We start from the raw sequence: 20,995 nt of genomic DNA, 5'->3' as shown, positions 1-20,995 counted from the left end.
AATTACCTTCTCATGCCCTTCACCTTTTGGGGGGAAATATTTTTACGCTCGCTGTCCCATACCTTGCTTTTTGGGGAGTACTCTGGGTTCGGGCAAAATTCCGAGCTCGGAGCCCTCCCCCGAACAGCAAGCCAAATACGCATTAAAATTATATTTGATTTCCTGTACGTGTGAACTCGTGAAATGAAGTTTTATGTAAACAAAGTTCGGGAGGAGCATGTTCAGGTAATCAACCAATCAACTCAAAGGAAGCCGGTATAAATAAAGCTTCTCTCACCTCATGTCTCACGACAAGTCTCTCAGCATCCCTCCACCACCCCATCACCTCACTCTGGGCTGGGTCTACCCCAGTATAGGGGGGAGTACTCTGGGTTCGGGCAAAATTCCGAGCTCGGAGCCCTCCCCCGAACAGCAAGCCAAATACGCATTAAAATTATATTTGATTTCCTGTACGTGTGAACTCGTGAAAAGCATTGATTCTGAAGGAATAGAACCAGACTACAGTACAGTTTTCTAATTCATTAATGTATCTGCAAAGCTAGATTTTCAAGATTTTCCATTTTGAATGTTTTCAGTGCATTTGACTTTCCATTACACAGACATAGCACAAAAGCATAGCTCACAGATAAATCTACAAGGTTTTATAAACTAACATATTCACTGTGCTGTTAAGGCACAGCACACAATCACACCTAAAAAACATACATTCAACATTATGAAAAGACAATGATAAAGTTCAGTGACAAAATTAGTAAGCCGTGCAAAATGCAAAATGTTTTATGCACAGTCTCTTCTAAAATATATGTAATTTATATAAAATAAGCTTGATAACAAATAGGTTATTAAAATGTAATACTTGAATGTAATGTGTACCCTTATTGTTTTCAGCGTACTGTAAAAAGAAGTATCTTTGCTGGGCATTGCATAATGATGTACTGTACACAGGGAGCAATGTAACTGATTCATTATTAAATGACAGCATCATTTCCTTTCTTACGGATGGCTCGCAACAGAAAAAATAGCGCCATAATAAGAAGGACTGAAAAGAGGAGGATCAGAACACTCCAGTTGGCTGAGCTCAGTGCTTTTCTCAGTAACACATTTTCAGCAGGCAGCAGGTTGCTCAAGCTTAGCATGTAACCAAGGGACCAGCCGACAGATGTGTCACCCGCCTGCAAACCAAAGAAACATTTTTGACATTTTCTTGAACCGGAGGGGGCCATTTATTCATGAAACTTGAATGAAATGAAACAGCTTTTGCATTTTACTTCTGTAATGTGATAAATATAATTTTAAAATAAAAAATACAATGAAATGTAGTACTTGATTTTGACTAGACAGTCAAAAGTGCTCTCTATATGACATGTTTGAAGGGAAGGAGTTTAAAAAGTATGGCTTGGTAGTGTCAAAAAAAAAAAATGTTGTGTACCTAAAATGGGGAACGTGCATTAAGTAAGTAAATAGAGGACATTATTTGCAAATATGTCTTGTTACCGTCATCTGGAAGGAGATATGTGGGAAGGTGAGATCATCAAAACCATATCTATTGACCAGGAGCACCTGTACAAAGACAGAGCCTGCGCAATAGTCTTTCAGACGGTTTTCCTCATCCAAATTTGACATCTACGACACAGAGAGTGAGAGAGAAAGTTAAGTGAAAGAAGTCAAATAATTTAAAGAGGACCTATTATGCCCTCTTACAAAGAATACTCTACTAGAATAGGTTTTCATGCTTGAAAGAAAAAAAAAAAAACAAACAATGTCACAACGGATGTCACGATCCCTTCCCATAACCCTGTTTCTTCAACAGACTACTAACGCAACTCAACCAGGCCTCGTCTTTTTCTTTTCTTTTCTTTTTTTTTTTTGCACATGTCTTGGGCAGGAATTATTTAAATGAGGAATACTGTGAGTGTACGTTCCAAGATGAAAACTCAAGACTGCAATTGAGGCGTTTCAAGCACTTTGGAGTTGATTTTATTGCTTTGTAACTTTGCAGACTTTTTTCATGCTCAAACGCAACATCGCACACTAAAGAAATTTGAAAATGTAAAAAAGTATAATAGGTCTTCTTTAAACATATTTTTTGAAATGGGAAATATCTTAAAGTTATTTACTAAACTAGGCTAAATAGATCAACACATCAGTAAGTTCAATATTGCTTCATTTACTACTAATTATTTAACTGAACAAAACACAGTGGACATATCATGGATAAAGCAACTTCTCTTAAAGGGATACTCCACTTTTTTTGGAAATAGGCTCATTTTACCACTCCCCCATAGTTAAACAGTTGGGTTTTACCGTTTTTGAATGTATTCAGCTGATTTTCTTATATTTAGAAGAATATAAGTAACCAGACAGTTTCTGGTCTCATTGACATCCATAATATATTTTTTTCCTACTATGGAAGTCAATGAGACCAGAAACTGTCTGGTTACTGACATTCTTCTAAATATCAGAAAATCGGCTGAATGGATTCAAAAACGGTAAAACTCAACTGTTTAACTCTGAGGGAGTTGCAAAATGAGCCTATTTCCAAAAAAAAAGTGGAGTATCCCTTTAATCTGAGAACTTGAGACTCAAATCACTGGTCAATTGCTGAGATAAGGGGAAAGTCATCTCAGAATAGCAGGGCTCAAAATGAACTCAACAGGGTGGTACCTCCAGAATGCTCATGTTGCAGATGACACGGATAGCCTTCTCTAAATCTGCTCTAGATGTGATGGTGATGCCTGCAGCTTTCTCAAGAAAGGAATGGGTGTAAAAAAATGCAGAAAATGCCTGTGCAAGAAAAAGAAAGAATTGTGACGGAGAGAGAGAGATTGCATAATCATAATAATGACACATGCAGTAATGACATACGAGTGCCCAGAAGATGAATTTATGATTTATTTTAATGCTTTGAGCTGTCCCACTTAATAGCTGCTTACATGTCACCACAACCATCCCCCACCAGTAAAAACATTAATGTTGCCTAAAGCAAAATGAATTTCATATTATGCCGGTTGAGAAAATATATTTAAAAAGAATATTCAGATAATTTAAGTTTAAATTATCCACTCTAGAAACTCTTACCATGAAGTTTCCAGTTATGTTTGGCTGGAAGACTCCATCAAAGGAGCATTTGGAATAAGAACAGTGGTTTAAAGAGAAGAGATGAGAAACGTTTCCCATGCATTGATTGTAGTTTCCAGTGCCCTTTATTTGCAGGTTGTCATCAGATTTACAGGGAGTTTGTCTTTTATTGCATGGAGTGTCAAAGACACTGCACAGCTTAATGGACTGCTCGTAATCTGCAGGATAGCAAGGATGCACTATGGAGCTGTTTGAACCCTGAGTCTATAAGACACATAAAGAAAGAGTAAACATCAGATATTATACTCTAAATGCGATCAAATCACATCGTCTAATGGTAATTTAAACAACCAGTTAAAAGGGTTACACTTTGGATCACACACCGTGATCAGATGTGCCAGCAGTTTGAGTAAGAACTGGTCTCGGCCATAACACAGAAAACTCTGAGTGTAAATCTTATAGTCTCGTCCGTACAGCCTCAGTTTCATCAGATTGTCTTTGTTCTCCACTGTTTGTTCAGTCACAAATGTGATCTGAGTAGAAGCTCCACCTAAGTCCAGCGCACCAACAGTGTCTCTGCCCGGAGACAGCCACTGACCCACAAAACCATACTAGAGAAATGAAAGATAATGTGCATAAAACACAATTATACAGTGGAATTATCAATAAATTAGTCTCTGAAATATGTCTACAAAACTTCAGTCTATACCTTGATAAATTTTTCAAGTAGGTAGTTGACTGTGACCCATCCATAAGCTCCCTCCTGTTGTCCACTTAAAATAGTGGCACCTTTGAAGCTGAATGGGTAGGTCTTCAGTTTGTCTCCCACTTCCTTCAAAACCTCATCTGACTCTTTGGGTTTAGAAATGCTGTGTGATACGACAAAAATATATGAATTTTTCATTTTCAATACAATTTATTCTATACCTCCATATCAAAATCAGAACTTACCCTGCAGTGTTTAATTGAACAATTACAAAAGTTAAACATACAAAAGTTTGTGTTTGAAAGAAGCGTCTTATGCTCACCACGGCTTAATTTATTAATTAAAAAATAATTAAACCAATAATATTGTAAAAATATTATTAGAGTTTAAAATCAATGTTTTATTTGTATATATTTTAAAATGTAATTTATTCCTGGGATGGCAAAGCTGCCATTACTTCAGTCTTCAGATTCACATGATCCTTCAAAAATCATAATAAATTGCTGATTGGTGCTTAAGAAACACTTTTTCTTATTATTAATGTTGAAATCAGTTGTGTCCTTGCTGAAATTGTGATACCTTGCTGTATTAATGTCTTTAAAAAAAAAAACCTTATTGGCCCTAAACCAAAGGTAGCATATATAAGGCAAGTTATACAAGGTAAAATATAGGATATAGATACTGTCCCTACTGATCATTTTGTCATCATTGATTAAAAAAAAGCCTTTGGCACAAAGCTGTGAGCTTTCTGACTCACTTCAGTAGCCTCATGCCTGCTGTGGCCCCGAGATACACAGGAGTGAGTTCGTGTCTCGACTTTGGGATCTCCTTCAAGGCATTTTCCATGCATTTCTCAAGGCTACGGGCTGCTCCTCCTCTGACACCTGCATAACTGGAGATCCCGTCTCCTGATTGGAGAAATTGATAGAGGAAGAGAGTGGAAATCTGAAATGAATCATGGATTTTCTAAAGAAGTATGACCACGCCGAGTTCATAAGAACAATCGGTTCCTATTTCACTGTCTCATATGCCGCTATCCTTGACAACCATAAATACAACCAGATATTTTTGGTGTGCCTATTCCAGATGTTTCCATTAAACTTTGCTAATCAGCAATATTTTTGGGGTACTATGAGTTTAACATCCTGATTCTGTGATTGACAGATCCTTAGAGTTGAGTTGGAGACTCAAAAGTGATGAAATTGTAAACGAGCAACTTTTACTTTTAAAAGGGCACAACCACAAAACAGGAAGCAACAATGTGTGCATATTCAGCACTTTTCTTCTTTCTCTCAAAAACAAAACCAAGAACTTTATTACAACATATTCATAAATGAAGTAAAACTTCTGACTTTGTCGTTTGGATTTTGTAATATCTGTCTGGTGAGTGAATTTTGAGAAGTGCGATATATATTTTGAAACCAATATGTGGGTAAATTGTTTCTAAAAATGAATAAAATGAAGACGAAACCCTGTAGTTGCCGAAACCCTGAAGCCGAAAACCCAAGGCATTACGCATGGTTTTGGTAGTCTCACATCCCTATTGTACTGTTATTTTCCTTATCTAATGTCCTCAACTTTATCTGCTGACATTGAGTCTCAAAGCAGATGTTTTTATATTGAAGGACATTCAAATGAGGAACATCACAAGCCATTTATCAGTGTCTCACCTTTTACACGACACTTGCTGTGTTCACTGACAATGCCGGTACCGTTCTGCTTGTCTGCTGGCCATTTGTAGATGAACATGGAAGTATGAGAGGATCCAGCATCCAGGACTATTCCATACTGAAAACAAACCCAACAGCAGAAAAATAAAGCTATGACTAAACACCGGTGACACCAGCGATAAGGGTTGGATATCCAGAGAAAACAAGCACACACAGACACAATGCCGAAATGCATACATCAAATTTCAATTTCAAAGAAGTCACTTGAAAAAAAAAATACCTGACAAATAAATGTATTGTAAAGATGACATGGGACAATTGTTCTTAGATACACAGGGTTCATTTTCTTTCCACTGAAATATAGCACATAAATTATCATAACAAATCTATTATAGATGCACTACCATTCAGTAGTTTTTATTCTGCACATTCAATTGATTAACTGAGTAAAGACATTTATAATATTGAAAAAGGCATCTATTTAAAATAAATGTTGTTCTTTAACTTTCTATTCATCAAAGAATCCTGAAAAAAACCCCACAAAAAAATCTTATGCAGCACAACTGTATTTAACGCTGACAATAATAAGAAATGTTCCTAGAAATGTGCACCAAATCAGCATATTAGAATTATTTCTGATGGATCATGTAAGACTAAAGACTGGAGTAATGATGCTGAAAATTCAGCATAGCCATCCCAGGAATAAATTACATTTTTATTTCAACATTATTTAAACAACATAGAAAACATTTATTTTTAATTGTAATAATAGTATTACTATTATTGTCTTTACTGTATATGTTATCAAATAAATGCATACTTGGTTGAGCGTAAGAGACTTTCAAAAACATTCAAAATAATTGTACAGACCCCAAACTTTTGAACAGTACATAAATTACATTAAAGTTTACATAGTATAATTCAATGTGTAAATAATACATATTCTGGAATGGTTTCTACAATTAATCAATAGTGTGCATGTGAGCATTAGCCATGTGGGAACTGCATTACACATAGTTATCACTGCTTCACAGATATAATTGTAAAATAATTATCCTACCCGGTTAGCTTATTATAACATCATAAGTTAAGTTAAATTAAAACATAATAAATTTTTTTTTTTTAGGTTTTCTGACAAATTAACTTGTCCCATCTATACTAGCAGCATCTAGTTGCTTTAAAAGCTCAGCTATTTTGGTCAGGCCTTTTCCTTCCTTATTCACAACGCTCATTATTATTCAAGCTAGCATGACTCACCTCTGTAGCTGCCTATCAAATACTGTATGAATATCATTTACTTAAAGCAAACACTTCTTTAAAGTAGTGTAAAGTGCTTGCTAAATTATCAATTAAGTGTTTAACAACCGAAATCAAGAACCAAGTGTAATTTCCATATGCCTCGCTCTTTTCTCCCCACGCCTTCATCCCTTTCTTTTATCACACACCTGTGCAACAGGCTTCCCAATGGATTGTGTATTTAGGGCAAGACACTGACTTAACTCTATTCATTCATTCAAAACATGATAATCTCTTCCAATTAAATATCTTGCTCTCCAGACTTTGCCTACAGTTTGCATACAGCCATGCTGGCTTAATATAATAGCACTGTCTAGCAGCTTAGTCTGAAAGATTTCTGAGTTCATAGGCGACTCAAAACATGTTTAAGCTTGCATTTCTATCGCATTGTGACTTCATAACGTCGCTCTGTTTCTGCCATCAATCAAATGTACAGCATGTAGCGGCCCCTTGGATTTACTGATCAAGACGCAGAGAGTTTCAAACGGGTGTCGATTTATTTATGCCTCTCAACGTGCACCATGCACCATGAACACCGTGAAAACTACAAAATAAACAGAAGTACAAAATACTTCAATGTAGTTTCACAAATAATTGCACATAAATAATGTTCACATATTAATCATGTTTACACACAATGCAAATCATTTTTAACTAACAACCAATATTACTATGAAATGTTTTTAAGCCTTTATGACAAAAATATCACATGCTTTTACATGAAATACAATATGGTTGCTCACAGAGATGATATTGCTTGTATATTGACGACATGTGCAATTAACCATAAACAAATGAAGTAGTAAGATTTCTTTTCCTTAAAATCCCTTCTAATGACAATAAACTAGACACACTTTCATACCTCATTCCGCTATCCAAGGACGCTATTCAAATAGTTTCCACCATCAGCTATCGTGCTCTCGTGACACTCTCACAGTTCGTAGGTCTTAGAAATAACACGTACAAACAATACAAAATAATAAAATCACAATGAGAACACTTTCTTTACAAGAATCAAAGGGATGAACATGAAAAATAACGACATGTTTAACAGTTTTACCGTTCTTCCGACGACACGTGAGCATCACATTATGAGGAGAGAGTGGCAGGAAGTTTTTTGCGTCACAAACACATTAGCAGAAGAAAATGCGCCTTTTTCAAAATAAAAGCCAAACAGACAAAGTGACACCGTAGAACTATAAATATAATAATAATATAATATAAAATATTTATATAAATGTAATACTATGTAAGATAATATTAAAGTGAATTATCAGACATTTACACTCCCACCAAATCCTAGTACCATGAATGAACAAATATACAGAGTGAATGAATTGTACAGGATTTCTTGACTCTAAGAAATGAATAGCCTTAACTTAAGCTATCAGAGGTGTAACTATATAGCCTCACAGATAATAAACTGGTGTGCAGTGATGTCGATTGCTTTCTTCTAATCAGTTCTCAAGAAGGAGCACCAATTTTTTGATCGGTCTCTCAATTACTGAGGGCTTGGATGGAAGATCTTGTTTTTTATAAGGTTTCCTCTCCCCAACTTGCACCTTAACTCGACGAACTAATCCATCGCTACCTTGAACAGTCTCAATCACTCGTCCAAGCTGCCACTGATTTCTTGGGAGATGGTCATCTTTAATAATGACAATATCATTCACATTGAGGTTGCGCTGAGGTGAGTGCCATTTCTGTCGTATGGACAAGTTCAACAGATACTCCCTTTTCCAGCGGCTCCAGAACTGTTCAATAAGATACTGAACTCTTCTCCACCTCCTTGTCGCATACAGGTCCTCCTTGACAAATTCTCCAGGAGGAGGAAGAGCAACTTTAGATTTCATCATTATGAGGTGATTCGGTGTTATAGGCTCCAGTGCCTGAGGATCATTGAGTCCATCCACTGTTAACGGGCGGCTGTTAACAATAGCCATGGCCTCATATAGCAGTGTTCTGAGGGAGGCGTCATCAAGTCGGCCTGGGCACTGTGCAAAGGTGGCATTCAACACGTTTCTAACAGTTCTGATCTGGCGTTCCCAGACACCGCCTGCTTGACTGTCAGAGGGAGCATTGAAAACAAATTCGCACTGCTTCTCAGTCAGGAAGATTTCCAGTTGCTTAGTGTCACATTGTTTAAGTGCTTCCTTGAGCTCATTCCTAGCGCCAACAAAATTAGAGCCTTGGTCACAGTGCAGTTGTTGAACAGCTCCTCTCAGGCTGATGAAGCATCTCAATGAGTTGATGAATGAGTCTGTTGACAAATCTTCGAGCATTTCAATGTGAACTGCTCTAGAGTACAGACATGTGAAAATCAAGCCGTATCTTTTGTATTCTTTGCGGGCTTTCTTTACAATGAAAGGGCCGAAACAGTCCATGCCACTGCATGTGAAAGGTGCTGAGGCTTCGACGCGTTCTTTGGGAAGTTCGGCCATTTGCTGTGTTTCTGTCGGCCGTCGCAGTTTTCTGCAAAACACACAAGCGTGTATCAGCTTGGCGACTAACTTGCTCCCACCAATTACCCAGAATCCATTAGCCCGAAGCTCCATTAAAGTCTGGCTTCGCCCCTGATGACATGTCTTAGTGTGGAAATGGGACACAATCAGCTGGGTGATGTGACTGTTGTTTGGTAGGATGACTGGGTGCTTGACTTTGTAACCTAGCGATGACTGGTTTAATCTCCCACCAACACGAAGAAGTCCTTCAGACAAGATAGGGTCAAGGCGAAAAAGAGAGTTTGATTTCGGAAGGTCCTTTTTGCTCTGAAGAATCTTAATCTCCTGGGGGAAGGCTTGCTGCTGTACGATCTTAATCACTTCGTCTGCAGCCTTTGCACGCTCCTTAACAGTCACATACTCACTGTATTGTTTCTGTTTAGATCCCAACCTCTTGATTCTTGCCACCACTTTAAGAATTGTTGTCCAGGAGGAAAACTGACTCAAACGCCTGAGGATGTCATTGCAGTTTTTGACTTCAGTAGCAAGCACCTGAATTGTCTTGACCTCAGGATCCCCAACAAGTAATTCTGATGGAGCGCTGGGTGTTAGAAGTAATTCACGCTCCCAGAGAAACTTTGGACCACGCAGCCAGTTTGTTGCATGAATGTCTGAAGCACGAAGACCACGGGAAGCATGATCTGCTGGGTTTTCTGCAGTATCCACATAGTGCCACTGACTGGGATCACTGTTATCCCTTATCAGCTGAACACGGTTCGCAACAAATATGTGGAACCTACGGGCATCATTGCTAATGTACCCAAGCACAACTTGCGAATCTGTCCAGAAAACCTCTTCGTCAATCTTCATGTCAAGTTCACCTCTTAACATGACACTGACTTTCGTAGAAACCACTGCTGCTGCGAGTTCTAGTCTTGGGATACTTGTGACCTTTGAGGGCGCAACTCTTGCTTTCCCCAACACGAGACTGCAATGGACTTCATCCATGTCATTTTTATACCTGAGGTAAGAACATGCACCGTACCCTACGCAGCTGGCATCCGAAAAATGGTGCAGCTCCACTCTGACAATGTTACGGAAGTCATATGGGTGGTAACATCTCGGAATTGAAACCTCTTTCAACCTGTGAAGCCCATTTATCCACTCCTCCCACCGTGGCTTCATATCTTCTGGGAGTGGATCATCCCATCCGATGCCTCTGTGACACAGCTCTTGAAGTATACGCTTTCCAGTTAGGCTGAATGGAGCGATGAACCCAAGTGGATCATAAAGAGAGGCAATGACAGAAAGGCAACCACGCCGGGTTGAAGGCTGATCCTTTAAGCTGCTGCTAAAGCTGAAAGTGTCTGTTTTAATAGACCATTGAATGCCGAGTGCACGCTCTGATAGGGTTGGATCAAGTCCTAGAGGTTTGATGGTTGCTGCTCTTTCTGAGGGATCTAAGGAGGCGAGGGCTGCTTCCTCATTTGAGTTGAATTTATGGAGGCGTAGACCTCCTCTTTTGCACAACTCCTGTGACTCAGTGATCAGTTTCTTGGCTTCCTCGACCGATGGGACGCTGACTAGCCCGTCATCAACATAAAAGCTCTTCTCTACAAATGTTGACGCTAATGGATAGGTAGCTTTGTGTTGCCGAGCCAGATGTTTCAAGCCAAAATTGGCGCATCCTGGGGACGAGGCAGCTCCGAAGAGATGAACCGCCATTCTGTATTCTTGTGGCTCCTTCTCCAAATCTCCACCTTTCCACCAGAGGAATTTCAGATAATTCCGGGATTCGGGAGTGACAGAGAACTGATAAAACATTCTCTCGATATCACAGATAATCGCTACGGCCTCCTTCCTGAAGCGGCAAAGAACTCCTACCAGAGGATTGATAAGATCAGGCCCAGTTAGTAGAGTGTCGTTTAGAGAGACTCCATGGAATTTGGCTGAACAGTCAAATACAACTCTCAGCTTGTCTGGTTTTCTGGGGTGATAGATACCGTGATGCGGAAGGTACCACTCAGTCTCTCCAGCAGATGTTGCAGGGGCAGGCTCTGCATCACCCCTGCTAATTGTTTCTTCCATGAATGTTTTGTATTGATCATAATATTGTTTATTGGTCTTTAATTTCTTTTTAAGGCACTGCAGTCGAACCGTGGCTAGCCTCTTGTTGTTCGATAGTTTGGGTGGACTGTTGCCCTTGAAAGGGAGGGGCATCTCATAATGTCCATCTTTCTTCTGCGTGATGTTGTCACTGAGGAACTGTATAAAATGAACATCGTTCTGTGACACATATTTATCTTCATAAGTTCTCTCTGTGAAGTCTGATTCTAGGGCCTTTAGAACATCTGTTGCCAATGGAATTGGCAGTTCTTTTACTGTGAGCCGATGCACAAAGCTCTGACTTCCTTGTCTGTCAAGGTGAGGGTTTGATGAGCCTATGATACTCCATCCTAGATTTGATCTCTGTGCAAACGGTTGATTTTTCTCACCAATAATAACCTCAAGAGGAGCCAGTGCTGCTGGACAGTCATATCCGATCAGGAGCCCTACATCACAGTCTTGAAGGGGTGGTAGCTTATCTGCCAGATGTCTGAGATGAGGCCACTGTAATGCTGTTTCCTTTGTTGGGACATAAGACTTGTCCACCGGAATAAAGTCACGACTGTAAGCCTGCTGCACTTGGATGTGGTTCCTAGAATGCAGTCCTCGAACTTGTAGACCATGGACGTTTTTGCTAGATATGATTGTGTCAATAGCCGTCATAGTACTCAATTTTAGTTTGACTGGTTGGGCATCTACATTCAGCTTGTCAAGTACATCTTCTAAAATAAACGTTGAGTCACTCTGGGTGTCCAGTATTGCGTACGTAAGTACTTCTCTGTGTGGCTCTTGTATTGAAGACACAAGGACTGGGACGATACTTGAGGTAGCGGAAGCACGTTGTGTTGATGTATGGGATACGACCTTGTGCGTTTCAAAGCTTGCATGGTTTTCTGTGGAAGTGGTGCTGTTCGTTGTTGCTTCCACAGGTCTTTGTTTCCTGTCTTCGTGCAAGCAGGTTGGGTGACGACGGCTGCATATGTTGCATGTGTGTCGCCTCTTACACTCTTTGGTCATGTGACCCTTCCTCAGGCACCCAAAGCAGAGCCGATTTTCACAGATGAATGCTTTTTTGTCTTCACTACTTTTCGCTGCGAAGGTGGGACATTTGGTGATGTTATGAACTTCACTTTTACAGACAGAGCAAGGTGATTTTGGTTTACTGCCATTTGTTTCTTGTTTCTCCTGAGCGAAACTCTTTGTTTGTGTGTTTGTGTTGAAAGCTCTGGCTCTCTTTGGTAATCTTTCATCTGTTGCCTTGAAATTCATCAACAATGGAGAAGCAATAGGGTTACAAGCTATCCGCGCCTCTTTGCTCAGGAACTTTGTAAAGCATGCAAGATCTGGATAGCTGCCAGATGTGTCAAGTTCCTCTACAACAATTCGACTCCACTTGCGCACAATCCATTCCGGTAGTTTTTTGAGCAACTTGTGGTTTTCCTCACAATCGTTAAGGATAGCTAGTCCTTTGACATGTGGGATTGCCTCAGTGCAGCCTTGAAGGAAATCGGCGAACGCTTGTAGTGCTAGTGGGTCGTTTGTGTTGATTTTCGGCCATCTCATGAGCTTATCTCGGAACGCCTTTTGTATGATGAACGGGTTCCCATATCTGTCATGTAAGACTTTCCATGCTCCATGGTATGCACTATCTGAATCTCGATAAAAGAAACCTTCTACAGCTTTGCGCGCCTCTCCAGCAAGATAATTTTTGAGATAAAACATCTTTTCACTTGGTGGGAGGGGTTTTCTGTCAATGAGAGATATGAATGACATCTTCCAATCTGTAAACTGTAAAGGGTCACCACTGAACGTGGTTGGTTCAGGGACTGGCAAGCGGTTCATGCTTAATGAGCTGGCGATTGCTTGGGCTAGACTGACAGATTCTTGGGTCATTGTCCCTTCAGGAGCAGCTTGGTGAGGTTGGAAGGATGCAGCATCAGGATTTAATCGAGGTTCAGTTTCCGATTTGTAGCGAGCAAAGTAAGTTTTGTCAATCCCCTCATCATGGTTCTCAGAACCTTCAAAATCATCATATGCTCTCACACGCGCTGTTGCTATGGCAACGTCTTTTGCTGCTTGTAACTGCTGCAATTTGGCTCTTTCTTGTTCCAACTGTTGTTGCATTTCTACCTCCTTCTGTTTCATTTCTACTAACATTTTCGCCTCTTTAAGTTTCCATTCATTCTCTAACTTGTGAAGATGTGCTTGCTGTGTTTGGATTTCTTTCATGGCTTTTGATTGTTCCAGCTTAGCCGCAAGTTCTGCTTGTGCATTTACTCTACTGCTGTTGGTACTGGCTGAGCTGGAGTGGTTGCTAAGTCTCTCTGGTGACTCCGCTGAGCTTACCGTTTCAGTTTTAGTGTGGCCAAAGACAGATCCATATTCTTCTTTGTTTAATGTTTCTCTTACTCTTTCCTTCTCAAGTTGGTCATTATAATCTTGATTAATAGTCTCTAAACGGTTACTTATGAGATCACAAATGTCTTTTGTTAGCGTAACACAGGCATCCATTTTCTTTACAATCTCTGGTGTTGTCTTACCGTTGCGTAGGATAGGTTCATACTGCTGGCTTACGTCATCATGCTTCGCTTGAATGTCTTTCTGTAATTCATTAAGGTCTTCTGGTGAACAGAGGGTCTTTAATTTTTTCCTAGTCTCCCTTGCTATTAGCTTCCAAGCGTCATAGGTCTTGTTAAATGCTTTCTCACGTTTTCTGGTGTCTTGGTCATGCATCTCTTGGCCTTTCTCTGTTAGCTTTCGTTCACGTGAGCTGGACCTGACTGCTGTGTCTTTAAGCGACATCTTGTTTGTTTGTGCTGCTGCTTTAAGTCGAGTGTAACCTTTGATTGTCCTATGCCTGAATTCACACTTGTAAGCTGTAGTTATCTTTTACCACAGAGTAATGTTACCAAGCACTTACAGATTATGGACATCCAAAAGGATTTTTATATAAAACAGTAACAACAATTCACCCTTTTCATAAATAAACGACACAAGCACTTTGGTCTTGAAATAGTCACAATTTTTAGAAGCGTTGGGAACTGAGAATTAGCTCACCAGTTATTTTGACCTTATAATGCCACCTTATTATTTCAGTCACTTCAGTTACGCTGTACGTTTGACAAGAAATTGTCCATTTTTTAGCGTTTTTGCTCCTTGGCATCCAGTGTCTCTTTTTGCATCCCTAGTTGTACCTTAAGCATGCTGTTCATTTCAAGTCTTGCCTGGGTGCAGGAGTTGGATGGAAGCGATGTAAACTGGCTGGTATCAGGTTGGTAGTTGAACCTCGGATGTGATGGCGTCAGCTTCTCACCAGGGATGACAGGGCTGGTGCAGCGATGAGTTTTCACTGTAGCGGCCCCTTGGATTTACTGATCAAGACGCAGAGAGTTTCAAACGGGTGTCGATTTATTTATGCCTCTCAACGTGCACCATGCACCATGAACACCGTGAAAACTACAAAATAAACAGAAGTACAAAATACTTCAATGTAGTTTCACAAATAATTGCACATAAATAATGTTCACATATTAATCATGTTTACACACAATGCAAATCATTTTTAACTAACAACCAATATTACTATGAAATGTTTTTAAGCCTTTATGACAAAAATATCACATGCTTTTACATGAAATACAATATGGTTGCTCACAGAGATGATATTGCTTGTATATTGACGACATGTGCAATTAACCATAAACAAATGAAGTAGTAAGATTTCTTTTCCTTAAAATCCCTTCTAATGACAATAAACTAGACACACTTTCATACCTCATTCCGCTATCCAAGGACGCTATTCAAATAGTTTCCACCATCAGCTATCGTGCTCTCGTGACACTCTCACAGTTCGTAGGTCTTAGAAATAACACGTACAAACAATACAAAATAATAAAATCACAATGAGAACACTTTCTTTACAAGAATCAAAGGGATGAACATGAAAAATAACGACATGTTTAACAGTTTTACCGTTCTTCCGACGACACGTGAGCATCACATTATGAGGAGAGAGTGGCAGGAAGTTTTTTGCGTCACAAACACATTAGCAGAAGAAAATGCGCCTTTTTCAAAATAAAAGCCAAACAGACAAAGTGACACCGTAGAACTATAAATATAATAATAATATAATATAAAATATTTATATAAATGTAATACTATGTAAGATAATATTAAAGTGAATTATCAGACATTTACACAGCATGCCGCTTTAACGACTTTAACGAGAAATTACATTTCCGTTTAACAGGGTATTATCAAAATATGCTACAGGCCTATCAAGCAACTTAACAGTAGGTGTGTCTATGAGGTTCCAGTACATGTAGTTCCAGATATTCAAAAAATACATTGACTCACAGTCCTGTTCTGAAGAAAAAAGGGATTACAGCATTGAATCAAAACTGCTGGGAAACACAAACAATGGGATCCAGCCAATATTGAGTACTGGGGTTATAAATCAAATAAAGAACACAGCTGGAGAAATATTTATAACTCACCCTCTACTATCAAATAGATAATAAAAATGTTGTTCTGCAAAGATGGGACATAAGGTAAAAATAGATTGATTGATCACTTTTTAGTATCAGGAGGCATAGGCAACCGTCATTAATAATTTCTGTAAGAGTTCTTGTCATTCTGAAAACGTTATTATTTGTCAACATACTGTAGATAAACTAACTCAGAAAGAAAATCCATCAGCTAATTTGAATCCCCTTACAAAAAAAGAAGTACTTCAAGTTAATTTTATGAAGTATACTTAAGTAATGTTGAAGTATAAGTATAATTATGTAGTAAGTATACGAGTGTCAATATGTCTAGTAAACGTGTAAGTCTACTATTTTAATACCGTTTGGGATTGGCCCACTTTTAGTATATAAAAGTATGTTTAAGTGTACTATAAGTGTAACAGTAGTAAACTTTAATTGCACAACTAGTTTTTCAATTAGTTACAACCAATTGTACAGCAAGAAAACTATAATAAGGGTATACTAGTAGTTTACTATTTTAAAACTTGTAGCAAATGTTTAGTTTATGAAAGTACACTTTGAATAAACTACTACAACTTTTAGGTGAACTTAACACCATACTTGTAGTTTACCAATTATATATTCTTTTTGCTCTTTTAGTGTAGCACTCAGTAAACTACTAGTTTAGTAGTTTTATAATAATAAGTATACTTGCAGCAGTAAACTGAGAGTACTGAAATTTTACATTTTAAGTGAGCAATGTCTCCTACCACTTATTTCAGCTTCTTCTCCTGTGTTTTTAACCTGTGTTTGAAGAAGATGTTTCATAGCGCCCCCTACCATATAACAGTGAAAACATGGATATTTATTAATCAGGATGCGTTTTTGGTTGGAATTCAATGAAACAACATCATGGTATTACCCGGTCTCCCCTGTTTATTGTTGCAGCTACAATACAATTAACACATATGATTATAAACTATGCTTTAACATTCTAGTAATTGCTGACTATTACTCCAACTCTGAGCAAACTCTCTGCTCCAAACCACGGTGCGTCTCAGTGCTGCGGTTATCACTCTGCCCAAGTAGCAGGGCTTCGCCTTCTGAGAATATAGTTCCCAGAGTATACGGTTAAAAGATGGCTGTGTCTCATATGACCTTGTTATTTGTACACTTTGTGACTATACAAAACACAACATGTAAATAGGAAAATGTTTGCATTATTTTGTCATTTACTTGGGATTAGTATGCTAGCTGCAACTATTTACATCCAGTCTTTGTGCTAAGCTAGGCTAGCGCTGGGTGCGTCAGACAGAGGGTGCTTCTCAATATCCCTCCTCGTCTCCTCACTCCTCCGTCCTCCAACCGATCGAGCTCAGCCATCTTGAAGGACATCTCAATTCTCTAATTTCACCGTGAAGAGTCGAGGATCGAGGAGTGAGGAGGCTTCTTGAGGATTCATAAGCGAGGATACACAGGTGCATCCTATGCGGAACTGTTATACTGACTAAACGTGACGCACGTCACGTGTCAATTCTCCTCCCCCTTCACATCGGTCACAATCATTTTAATTTATACTTTACCTTTGCAGTTTATATAAACCACACATCTCAGATATTTCAACAGTATAGTCTATCTTTATTATTATTTATTATGAATTTATTAAATAACCAAACTTCAACAACATAAGGGCAGATCCTTTTAGCGCTGCTGATGATGACACTGTGGACTGACGCTCGAGTGATCAAGTATTCCAATGGATATAAAAAAGCTTTTATTCGATTCCTCTGTCCTCCTTTCCTTTCCTCGCTTCCTTCCCTCACGTCCTACAGGGGGTGGAGCTGAGACGCAAGGAAAGGAAACGAGGATGCACAAATAAAAAATGAGAAGCACCCAGAGAGTTACAGCACGCAAGGAGAAGAAAAAGGTATGGACTTATCTAACTCTGGGGGATATGCTGAATAAGCCAAAGTCCCAAAAAGTCTGAGTGTTCCTTTAAAACAACTACAAGCCAAGAATACTTTGAATACTTATTATACTTTCTTGATCAACAAGTATACTAATAGAAAATTTGAATAATCTTCTTTTTTCGTAAGGGTCATCTTTACTAAACATGTATTGTTGTTTTTAAATGATGGAGACTGGATGGTTACTAGCCTATAAAAAGAAAAATAATTTTAAAGATGCACTTCATTATCTTAAATTGCTTAAATAGACACTTGCAAACAAAGTAGAACACTTTTTAAACATTTTAAAAACCGTTAAACAAGTTATTAAGTTCCTCACAGCTCTGCACTTATATTTGACCCAAATTCACACTAATGTCTTTATTTTATGTACTATAATTAAAGCATATTTCTCTGTGAACAGCAGCATAACAAAAATACTCCACATACTAAGAGAGAAGGATTTTATTTCAGCTACATCGCGAATCTAGCAAAAACGCGTGCAGTGTTCGACCTGCAAGAGAACAAACCCAGGTGAAACATAAAGAGGAGGCGCACTGCATGGTTTACAGTGCAACTTTGCACAACCGGAAAACGTTCGATAGGTAAGCAGATAAGCAGCTCATTCTTTTTCTTAATCATGCCGTGATCATCGAAACCTCCCTGGAATTTTAAGTGTTCCCTTTTCATCTTTTGGAGCCTGTGTGTGCGTGTCACGAATAAGAAAAATATAATTACCATAAACTCTGGCGGCTCTTTGATGTCATTGTTGGGTACGACGAGCAGAAGAATGCCGGTGACTGCCAGAAACAGAACAGCAGTAGCAGTAATGACCTGGCATTGCTGTTGGTTACCCGTGGATACCATCCTCGCGACGTGATCCACACAGGACAAATGACAGCAACGACGACATGCACGACACTATTGTGACGCCGTGTGTTAAATACAGGCGAGAGAACGGCACCTCACAAGTGGGCATGGCGCTACATTGTTCCTCGTAATTTGCCCGTGGTGCAACAGGTGTTCGCTGTGTGACTTTAAAGTACACGAATTCATTAAAACGTGAAATGAGAGACGAGTTTATTTTATCCCCGTTATGCTTCTTTTTTATATCTGAATAAATGCTTCTTCTTCCCCGTTATGCTTCTTTTTATCTGAAGTGCTTTTCCAAACTTCAAAGAAACTTTTCATGGATGGTTCTACAAAGATCCTAATAAAGTGACATGGATAATTGTTAGAGCCTCTTTTAAGAACTTAGAAAAGAGTTCTGAAGGTTCTTTTTGGCACTTAGAAAAAAATATATGGGATAGCTGGTTTGTGTAGGCTATTTTGGGCAAGTTAATGACTTAACTCTTTTCAATCATTCAAAACGATAATCTCTTCCAATTAAATATCTTGCTCTCCAGACTTTGCCTACAGTTTGTATACAGCCATGCTGGCTTAGTATAATAGCACTGTCTGGAAAAAAAAAAAATTATTTTAATAGTAAAAGATAGTAAAAATGCTATACATTGAAAAAGCTGTTACTTGGTTAACAGAAAGTTTCCTTACTATATACCGTAAATAACTGTGATGGTACATTTAATGTAATTTTACTGTAAAATACTGTTAAATTTACAGTTTTTGGAAGTGAAAAAGAACAAGTCATTGTATAATTTACATTGAAAAAATGTAAATTGACATTCCCACAATTCCTTGGCACTTCACATGTAACTGTTTCTTCATAATTTACTTAGTTTTTTTTCTAATCAGTTATGTACTTTAGGGTTTTATGTTACATTTAATGTTGTTAAATTAATACTTTTTGAATTTTTTAAATTTCAACATTTTACCATGATGGTGTTTAATGTTTGTGTGAATGACACTGTGCAGCCCTCTATACAGTAGTTTGAACTTTCTTTAAGAGCTGATTATGATGAGCCTTGATTGATGATTTGACTCGATTTACTGCTGTGAATGTTGGCTGTCAGTGTAAGACAATTGAATAAAACAGATAATACTTCAAAAGGTCAGTAAATTAACATTATATCAGATGATGAAATACGGATTTTTGCTGTAAAATTAAATATGGTTAAAAGTCTGTAAAACCTAAAATGTTGCTATACCGTATTATTAACAGGAAAACCACAGCTGCCAGTTTTTCCCGTAAATTTAACGGACTTTTTTTACAGTTATAGCAGCTGAAAGATTTCTGAGTTCAATAGGCGACTTAAAACATGTTTAAGCTTGCATTTCTATAGTATTATGACTCCATAACGTCGCTCTGTTTCTGTCATCAATCAAATAGCATGTCGCTTTAATGACTTTAACGTGAAATTGCGTTACCCTGTTAAACGGAATTGTCAAAATATGCTGCAGGCCTATAAAGCAACTGTAGGCCTATCAAGGTATTTTCATCAAATTGCACATGAATAAAAAATAATGGTGTTATTTTGTATTTTCATGTTTTATGGGGACTTTTCCATAGGCCAGTTTGTACAGTTTGATTCTTAAACTGGACAAACTATAGGCTATATTCTATCCCTATCCCCCATCACAGAATACTTTTTATATTTAAAAACAAAACAAAAACAATCACCTATAATGTATAAGCTGTTTTCCTCATGGGGACAAAAGAATGTCCCCAAGGATTTCGGATATTGCCATCTTTGTGTGACCATTTTGTCCCCATAATGCAGGGTTTACCAGGCAAGCACACACACACAAAACACACACTCACTTGCGTAATTGTTTTTTTTTTATTATAAAAATCTATTGCTGAGATAGGTCTATAACTGTGAAAACATTCCTGTGTGACTAGTCCCACAAGGTGTTCGAGACACAATGTCTGAGAGTCATTTGCAGTAGTAGGAAGTTATGCATTGTGAGGTTCAAGCTGAGGTGGTAACGTTTTTGACTTTGTGGTTAAAAGCTGATTCGAAAAGCAAATGTGTGAAGAGTTTTTCAACAGATCAAAATGGCTGTGCACATCACAACATGTTGGGTTGTCACACAAAGATGATCTTGAGGTTTTTTAGACGAGGTTGCAAATGTTGCATGCAGTATGAATGTCAACAGGATGTTAAACAAATTGCAAAAGCTGAGCTGCAGGGGATGTAGCCTATATATATTGGAAGTTATACGAGCAGATGCAGAGTCATTAATCACAGAAAATGACTGTGCTTGTGTTCCAAGAAGATTTGTTTCATATTTATTTAAACAGGGCCTGCATTATACAAAATGAACACAAATTAAAATCATAGGTGCAATATTACATATTGAACAGAACAACTATTTATCTTCTCTA

At 38.3% G+C, this 20,995-nt stretch overlaps 2 protein-coding genes across 6 annotated transcripts; both read right to left on the bottom strand.

Moving 5' to 3' along the window:
- Positions 1–449: 449 nt before the first annotated feature.
- Positions 450–18,903, bottom strand: LOC120469656 (ectonucleoside triphosphate diphosphohydrolase 2). The gene is made up of 9 exons (XM_039658778.2): positions 18,448–18,903; positions 5,455–5,572; positions 4,542–4,692; positions 3,788–3,947; positions 3,462–3,689; positions 3,079–3,342; positions 2,665–2,784; positions 1,495–1,623; positions 450–1,172 (listed from the first exon to the last, which is right to left on the bottom strand). Exons 1-9 carry the CDS (start codon positions 18,574–18,576, stop codon positions 969–971), a joined length of 1,503 nt encoding a protein of 500 aa, XP_039514712.2. The 5' UTR covers positions 18,577–18,903; the 3' UTR covers positions 450–968.
- LOC148981735 (uncharacterized) lies at positions 7,229–15,489 on the bottom strand. 5 transcript variants are annotated; one of them, XR_016168351.1, is made up of 3 exons: positions 7,811–15,489; positions 7,613–7,696; positions 7,229–7,294 (listed from the first exon to the last, which is right to left on the bottom strand). XR_016168351.1 is itself a non-coding variant. In XM_089130323.1 (3 exons), exon 3 carries the CDS (start codon positions 14,097–14,099, stop codon positions 8,208–8,210), a length of 5,892 nt encoding a protein of 1,963 aa, XP_088986449.1. In that variant the 5' UTR covers positions 14,100–14,753; positions 15,072–15,155; positions 15,270–15,489; the 3' UTR covers positions 7,229–8,207. The 5 variants fall into 5 exon arrangements, 2 of the variants coding, with proteins under 2 accessions (XP_088986449.1, XP_088986448.1); XM_089130323.1 differs by having other exon boundaries at positions 7,229–14,753; positions 15,072–15,155; positions 15,270–15,489; XR_016168349.1 differs by having other exon boundaries at positions 7,613–15,489.
- Positions 18,904–20,995: the final 2,092 nt, after the last annotated feature.

This window comes from Pimephales promelas, chromosome 4 (genome assembly GCF_988280905.1).
Source record: "Pimephales promelas chromosome 4, fPimPro1.hap1.1, whole genome shotgun sequence".
Taxonomy (NCBI): domain Eukaryota; kingdom Metazoa; phylum Chordata; class Actinopteri; order Cypriniformes; family Leuciscidae; genus Pimephales; species Pimephales promelas.
This window is presented reverse-complemented; position numbering and strand designations above follow the sequence as displayed.